Here is an 8,883-nt window from a genome sequence, read left to right on the forward strand (position 1 = left end):
AAGTACTGAATCTGTTTTTATTGGAAAACTCTCTTGTCAAATATTCCATAAGCATACATTCTGTTCAGTATTACTTTCTTGCTTATCCACCRTAAGAAGCTTCAGGTTTGTAGGAATAAAAATTTCCCTATTAAACCATCATTAATTATGGTGTATGCTCTCAAAGTAGCTTTCCTTTCCTTATCCAAGAATCTTTCAAACAACTTTCTTTTCACTTCAACTTGGTTAATCAAAGTTAAAGAATACTAAGTTACAAACAGAAGTTTACAAATTTCAGTGGTATAGTGCACTACTGATCAATATAGATTATCAAATTCAGCACTGTTACAAAGATAAACATTAAGACTGAATTTAGGGGGGAGGTGGTACAGATACTGATCCGCATCAAGGGCTGTTAAGGCTGTCTCATTTTAGACATGATCCTATTCATTTAGTGAGATTTTACAAGCCACAGCAGTATGTATTATTGGGCTCTGATACAGTATATAGCAATATAAGATAAACATATAAATCTGTTACTTTAAAATAATGCAATTAGTGCTTACATTTAAGATAAAAAGGTATTTTGGTGTGTTAGCTTAGGAATAAGCTTTCATTGTACACATTTTGTATCCATAGGTTAGGAAAAAACTTTTGAATATATTCCATGTTCTTTCTTAATAATAAAGTATGATTAAAATATCTTTTTTGTCATCTTCTATTCTTGTTTGCTGGCATCAAACAGAAGCCCCTAGGTCATAGTTTATGCTTCTGTCCTCACAAATGCAAGCAGAATGTTAGAAGAATAACAAGACAGACAARTTAATCAAGAATCCAGACACCTTTCAGCTACAACTGAAAAACAAACTATAGGCCAATTAAATTACTTTAAAAAACAAAGCTTTACATTGATGGAATTTGACAGGTTTTGTGTACCTCTTAAGAGCACTGCTGTAAAACTCCAGTTGTTTACAGTATYTACACTTTAACTCCACACCCCTGTCACCTGTCTTAAGATGATTTTTTTATTGTGGGCCAATAAAAACACTTGATCTGTTAATTTTTCCACTCTTACAATTAAATTAATTTAGGCAGTGTTTTAAGGTGTTTAGTTTGTTTCTCAGGCTCAGTTTCCTGCCTTTTCCCRTCACTGTCAGGTGTCACGAGTTTCACTTGCTGCTGATGACTGTCAGGCAGCTGATAGCAGACGTCACTGTCAAGATTCAGTAATGTCCTCTGCTAACAACTGGCCATGTCACCTGCAAGAATTGGGAAGTGCCCCACGACACTGTCAAGTGACAGAATTCCCTAGCTGTTCAAACAAAAGGTGTCGACAATGTCAGCATCAGCTACTAGAAGTTGAATCTGATGCTTTCTCCCAGTTTCAAGTTAGCTGATTTTTACAGTTGATTTTTCCCTTTTTTCATAGGTTTTTACCTTGTGTAAGAAAATCTGCACCTTCTCCCTGAGGAAGCGTTTCTACCTGTTCTTGGCTACCTCTCTGATCATGTYTGTTACGGCCAAAAACTCTATGACGCCTGCTGCCCTGAGAAGGATGTCGTTCTGCAGTTTCAGGATGACGACTCCCCTCCTGGTGGTGATGTCTGTGTCTGTGTAGGTGGTGATGATGTGAATGTTGGCCAGCTGGTCTTGGTTCTATATCTGCTAGCTTTTCATCTGCCTTTTTAGTGATGTTTTCACATACATCATCAATATCAGGTTCCTAGAAAATAAAAAGTCCAAATAAGGCATTGTACCTAATTAAACTAGCTGTAAAATAATCATCCTGTTGATATTTTTKCAGTACCTGAGATCTAGGCAATGGATTGCTTTAATTATTTTTATAAATATTTTTGAAAGACTAATGCTGTAATATAAAAGGTAAACAACAGCCTATACTTCCTTACAGAAAACAGTAATTCATTTAGCTTTTCTGCTTCCAATAAGATCAAGAAAATACAAGGGCAATGCAAAAAAGTTCTGTCTTTTGGAGATCTTTACGTCTGTTCCAAAAGTATGTGGGTAGATGGAAAGCAGAACAAGTTGGTGCCAAGCAGGGAATCTGCAGCACCTTGTGAAAGGTCTTGCAGGAAAAAGGAAAACTAGGAAGATCTGCTTCCAAGATTTATCTGTGAGGCTCAGTCTTTTGTATACCTCAGGTTATTGGGCTTAACTGCCACTTTTTTTCTAGCTGTATTCTTCAGGCAGTTTAAGTATGTCAGTGGAGTAGCTATGAAAACAAGGCCATATTGATGGGAGATGGAGTTTTGGAGGTTTTTCAGTAAAACTAATTATTTTTCTTTACATACTAAGTACTCTTTTAAAAGCATGAAGGACACCAAATTCAAGAAGGAAATTCTTCTCTATTGTGCTACTGAATGTCATAGGTTCTTAATTCAAGGGAAGCACAGTAATTGAGCTGTAAAGGAAAAAAAATGTGAGCAAAGTAAATCTGATTAATCAAGCTAGATGATTTAAACTATGAGCACCTGTATAAGTACTACAGACTGAATGTGAGATAGGCACATAGGCACTCTGAAATTCCTTCTAAACATATATACAGTGTTTGACATCTGAATTCTTCTGAATCATCCCCTTTAAGACTATCTCAGAAAGAAGTGCTTCTTTTTGTAAGAGTGCTACTTCACTGAAGAAAGGTATGACTATCAAAAGGAACCTTGGTCTATAGCATCACTGATAACTACACAGGCTCCTAATGTAAATTGAGGAGTCAAAATTCAAATAWTTGCTAATAAAATGTTTTCTTATGCTAGGATCCCACATTTGACCTGCTGTGGTCTACATTCTGCTGGAAAACTCTATGATGGAAACTGAAACCGTGATGCTTCTGGCTGAACTTTTACAACTAGGTAYGTACATTTTTTGATAACCTTTGAAGTAGTGTCCTGATCTTCAGTTATACTTAAAACAAAGCTGCTTTTTTTTTTTTTTTTGGAACTTGTATTACAACTTTTTAAAGTATTATATATTATGTTTAAATATAAACTAAAAAGAATAGTAACTCAAACCAGCTCAGATTTGACTCCTGAGTCTTCTACAAGTRTACTAATTGTTTAAGTACCTACCTGGCCCCCAAGACTGGAATATTAAATGATTGCTAAGTGTATGTATAAACTCCAGAAATTGAATAGYATCCAAGATCAGACTTAGATTTCTAAAAACAATTCACATTTCTATCAAGGCAGGAATTCAGATAATCAGTCTTTCTGAATCAGTTGATTCTAAATTAGATTTGCTTTATTTTAAAAAATATTTAATGCCTCTAGTAAGAGGCATGAAATGTTTAGATTTTAAGTTATGTATTTTGGAATTAATCATATTGAATTCTTTTTAAATACCAGTTGAGTCCACTTTCCTTCCTAGTATGTACAGAATTAAATAAGAAAATACCATGTAAGAGCAATTTCCACACTTCTTTTCACAGTATGCAATCTTTATAGATTCTTCTACATATGGGAAGGACAGGAAAGAGTAGGGCAGACCCAGATGATACACTAGACGGCCGCATCTAAGGAGAGAAAGAACTTCATAATTACGTATACATAGTTACATAATTCTCTCTACTTCTCCTCGTATCTTTATTTTATTCACCTCAATCCTCCGATACCATCACAGTTGTACAGAGACTGCTTCTGTCCAAGGAATAAAAAGCAGTATCTGTGTTACACACTTCTACCTTCTCAACTACATCAGTCAATAGGGTGAAGCATGATTTCTTATTGACATAATTCTCTTGGCAGAAGCCTCCCATTTAGCAGCATTTGGACTACCAAAGGTACACTCTTTACATAGCTATCTTGCTAATGAGGACTGCTGTTTGCATAGTGGTACAAATAGCAGGATAGTTGCTGCATTCATTCACRGAATGTTCTAATGCAGTGTAACATGTTTCTTGATTGTTAATGTGCACTGCAATCCATATGTATTATGGATCACACTAGTGATCTAGTGTGCACAAGATTTTGGTAGCACCCTGTGTGTGTTCTGGAGTTTTCAGGTGTACAGTGGAGTGGAGTACACCACTGGTACACTCAGAGCAGCTGGAACAAAGGCAGAAGTTGTACACCACAYGCCATATTAAGTGCCGCATTTGCAATATGGACAACAAAGTTCTCCAGCCATAGCTGTCTGTATGGGTGCAGTGCATATCAAGGACCAGCAACTGACAAACTTCATTGCCAATAAAGACATAGTAGGGACATATATTCCTTGAACATAATGAACTGCAGCCAAACCAGTGCTAAAACAATTGGTAGCGACACCTTGTATGTCCATGTCACAGACTGRTTCAACCTTTTAGATTTTGTGGGCCAGGTGTCAGTTTTGGGCTTCCTTCATGGGCTACATACAGCCTTGTTTTGTTCATCTGTYATGTGACAACAACTCTCCTCCCACATGCTCAGGCATGTTTGCTGCAGAAGTATCTGTTCCCTCRCCAAAGATCACTGAAGTGTTAGTTGCAGCCCACAGGTCTAATTTATCTAATTTATGCAATTTCTTCATAGTAGAAAAGAATTCTAGTTCTTTATTAAACTTAACTGTGCTTTAATATGAATTGAGAGTGTTTGATTTCAATTAAGTGATTACTAGTTGTCCGAAAAGCTAACATATCCCAGAATCTTATGATCAAAAAGCTAGGATTTTTTCARAGTTTTAAGTTTCACCTAAAAATTCTACAGGGAGACGGGAAGATACAAGACATTTTTGAACAGTTCTCATTAAATYGTTCTCATGAAAATTTAGGTAGCTTTTCTAGCTTGATTCTATTTTCACATGCATCCATGTCATGAAGTTTTCAGAGAATAAAAACAGTGCAAGAATCACACTATCAAATTCTATTCTTTTATTAATGTAAATCTGTAGTAACCAAAAAGGGAATGTATTCATCCCAGACTTATCTAAACAAAAATAGACTTCTGTTTTGTTAAAACAAAACAGTTTTTGTTTTAGAGTTCCATTCACTTCTTCCTGTAAAAGTAGAAGTTCTTTACATAGTACTTTATATAAGCTGACTATAAAATCTATGGTGTGTGCTAACTAGGTTATTTGCAAATTGATGAATTATAGTGAATTACAAAGCATTATTTTAAGTACATGCAAATATTTTCCCATTTTTATACACAAACCTGTCATAGATCAAAAAATCATCTTTGTTGCCATTCAAGGTAGTCCATACATCAGCTTGCTGTTCATCCTGCTGGTAAACAGTAATATAGTCTGAAACACTTTCTTTCAGTAGGTGAAACTTCCTATGTGATTGAGTTCCCTGGTGGTTGACAACCACATATGAGATATTGACCAGTCCTTCATTCTCTAACTTTACTCGCAGGTCCTCCAATCTAATAAAGAATATAAAGAAAGATCATTAATCAACAGGGAATCATAAAATTCTTTTCCTTTGCAATATGTTATTTTTAATATATGCATGCTTCCAGAGATCTATTATTTGCCTTACTCATCAAAAGCTAGTAAGTTCCATCCTGCTTTCATTAAAGTGAATGTTATTTCCTCCAAGTTTTAATGGATGCAAGTCTAAAACTAATAAGAGATTCTTCCTATTTGTCATCACCATCAACTACATTATCACAAAACCAGATCATAAAACAGCTAGCAGTGTAGTGACATGTCATGGTTCCTGTCCTTTTAAGTAGAATACAGTGCTAAATCAAGCAGACACATTTGTTTTCAGACCGATTTTTGGTGATATTTTCATTTCAGTTTTTTTCTCCCCATATTTCTAACAGATAATTTATCTAATGTCTTTACTTAGATGTTCAGTTTTGGGTCATACAACTAGTAAAAGGGTGCAGAGACTAAAGACAGCAGCAAAGTGGATAATCAAGAAAGCAAACCTGCAGTTAAAAGGCTGATCATTCTCCTATTCTTCCTGACATGGCTATTTTTCATAATAACCAAGAAAGAGGTATTATGGCCACTGTAACAGAAGGATGGCTATGGAATTTATACATGAGCTGGCTGGCTGGCTGTTATTAGTATTCCCTCTCTAATACTAGAATATGTATATTGCTTTTTTTGCTGTGTAATACAGAAAACTTCTTTCTTACTGTACAGTGCTTTTTGCTCATTTCATTTTTATCAGAGTCATTCTTTCCTACTGAATGGCTCTAGAAAACTTATTTTTTCAGTTTCAGAAAAAAATAAAAATTTTTAATGGTCTTGAATTTGTCAGATTCCTTCAAGTCTTTCTAAAGTGCATGGAATCAAATAGATATTTTACAACCACATATTTACAACCTATTTGAATCCAATATAAGGGCTTAGCACGCTAATGTCTCAGGTCTTAAAAAAATAGAGCATTGTTCCCTTGAGCATCTCATCTATTTTCTGCAAGGCCACTCTTTTTACTGTATCTTCTAAAGTTTTCTTTTTTGAACATGGGCTAGGGAAAGTACAGTAAAAATTCACATTTGATTTGTCTTTTCCCCTRCAGAACTTATATAAAGATTATGTGATTCAACATGTGTTTATATGAAGCATTAGTAAAATGTAAGGATCTGCTTCAGGTGTTTCTGTCCACGTCAGACAATTACAATGTTTCCTGGCTTCAGCATCTTTGCTACATTAATCTGTTCCTACCTGAAGTATAGCTCTTGAGGAACTGTTTCTGTTTGACTTTTGTGTTTTGGTTTTCATGAATATTAAATTGATAGTACTTTCATGTTGTAACTACAATCTGGAAAAGCTAATCTGGCAATGAGTACTAAGCCAAAAGCTGAAGAATCTGAAACACTGGCCCAAAATGTTCCCACTGGGAATTAACCAGGTCAGCAAGGCCAGATGACACATTCTAGCAAGTACACTGCCAYTTGAGGAAGCTGTAGTTCATTGAGTGTATCTGCAGTTGGAGGTATACATTATCCTCAGATGGCTTTTAAAACTGACGGATCATTTTTAACAAAAACTGGAAAAGAGATTTACACTTACCTGGAAGCCTGCAGCAGGCACAAGTATCAGCTTGCTTGGAGGAGAGCTACCACTGTCACTGACCCCCTAGAGTTCAGCATTGGATTCTCTTCCCCAATATACCATTCTGGGGGCTCTTTGCAGTTCTGGATCTCTGCCTCTCCTCCTGGGAGGAGGCAGAGACTCAGAACTAGCCCAAGCCCTGCCCACATGGCTGGGCTTTATCTGAAAAGAGAGAAAATAAACAAAATGATATCAATGCTTACAGAAAGTTCAGATTCTGAAATTTCTRTAACAAAACACAGCAGGATATTTTATCTGTTCAGTTTAAATATATAGTAAGGATGCATTTGAACAATACATTTACTCCTTGGTCATATTTCTTAGGTTTTGCAGTAGAGTTTCCCAATAATAAATAAGTCTAGGTTTTTGTTATGTGTAAACAGCTAAAAGTAGTATAATATAAGGGGTTTTTCTTTTAATGCTACTAAAATACTAGGTTGTTCCTTGCTTTTTGCAATATTTCAGGTTTTTAACACTTCAGTGATTTTGAAGTGACCTCATTTCTTGTGCTTTTAAGTCAGTGGTGCTGAGCCAGTTTTCACCAGAAACAACCTAGACCAGTTCAGTCCAGATTCTAGTCTGATTTCAGTCCAGCGCAGCACAGTTCCACTAACTTTAAAGTAGCTATACCAACTGTATGTTTGATAGATAGAAAATATTCTATAACCTGGCACAAAAAAAGCTTAAAGTTTTTTGCAAGCCAGTTTGTAGCATTTTTGTGCCATTCAGAAAAATCTCTTAAGAATGCAGTCACTAGATAAAATTCTGCAAAAACAGGAAATGAAAATTCAGTTTTAGAATTTCCTAAATTTTACAAAATCTGCTGCCCACACTGAGTCCTTTTCATGTTTATGAGAATCAAAAAAAAGTGATTGTTTTATTCCAATTACGTAATAATTTTGGCTTAATGTGTTCAGAAAAATGCCTGTTACTGAGAAATGAAACTTAAAAACTGCTCTCCAACCTGCCGTAAGTTGTGGGATTCTACAGTTCCACCATTCACATCAGCAGAAAAAACAGAATACTTCGGAAACACTAAGTTTTGATAAATAGCATGTTTTTTTAATCAATCTTGTCATATTCCAATAAAAAAATATTTTAATTACTGATCATTTAAAGCAAGAGCCAGCTACTGGAACTCTCAACATCATTTGTAGAAGTCCCGCTTTCCCTCTTTCTTTCCTGCAGTTCTACCAAAAGCATTTTAGGGACAATTGAGGATGAAATTATGGCCCAGTTGGTATCTTTAGGGCCAGKTTTTTTTACTCTTCCTGCACACCTGGAAACCTGCCTGCCCTTTCTCCATTGCAAAGGCATAAAGCTCCTAAGCCATGCTGAGATTCTTCTGTACTTTCATAGCCTTCTGCAGCACTCATGTTCAAAGACTAGCAACAGCTGCCTAGCTGTGCGAACAAGATGAAAGTTATGCTCTGCATTACACTTCCTGTAACATTTCAGCTTTTCACTTGGTTTCCAATGGAAATTTCCACAGTTCATCTTTACAGCCAAAGAAACAAACATAGTCTGCCAAACCTTAAGTCATGAAGCTCTTTCACAGCAAAAACAACACACTTACCCTTTCCTCCCTCCCCTCCTTGGCTGCTCTCTTCGACTGTGCACTGCAGAAGAAAACAGCATAGGGAGAAGGGCTGTGGTATTTATACAGCTCTTGTTTATCTCACTGTGCAGATACAGTTCAAAGTTCAGGGAGGTCATTCAAAATGACCTTGCAAGCAAAGCAAACCACGTTAGCGAAAGCAGCCAAAATGTTTCTTGGTTAGCTAATTCCAAGTGGTAACCATTTATCATGCAGCATGGAAAGATATTTTTAATATAATGACTTTGAATATTGGGCTATGCMGTTTGCCAGTCACCCCAGTAAGTTGGAGGTAGTGG

The 8,883-nt window shown here is 36.0% G+C and overlaps 1 protein-coding gene across 1 annotated transcript; it reads right to left on the reverse strand.

Moving 5' to 3' along the window:
• Positions 1-3: 3 nt before the first annotated feature.
• Positions 4-8,670, reverse strand: SELENOP (selenoprotein P). The gene is given in 5 exon segments (XM_085326388.1): positions 4-1,702; positions 3,391-3,508; positions 5,127-5,339; positions 6,946-7,149; positions 8,564-8,670. Coding segments are annotated over 4 exon segments (906 nt in total). The 5' UTR covers positions 7,137-7,149; positions 8,564-8,670; the 3' UTR covers positions 4-1,318.
• Positions 8,671-8,883: the final 213 nt, after the last annotated feature.

This window comes from Rhea americana, unplaced genomic scaffold, assembly GCF_003343005.1.
Source record: "Rhea americana isolate MKP2758 unplaced genomic scaffold, rheAme1 scaffold_13, whole genome shotgun sequence".
Classification (NCBI taxonomy): Eukaryota; Metazoa; Chordata; class Aves; order Rheiformes; family Rheidae; genus Rhea; species Rhea americana.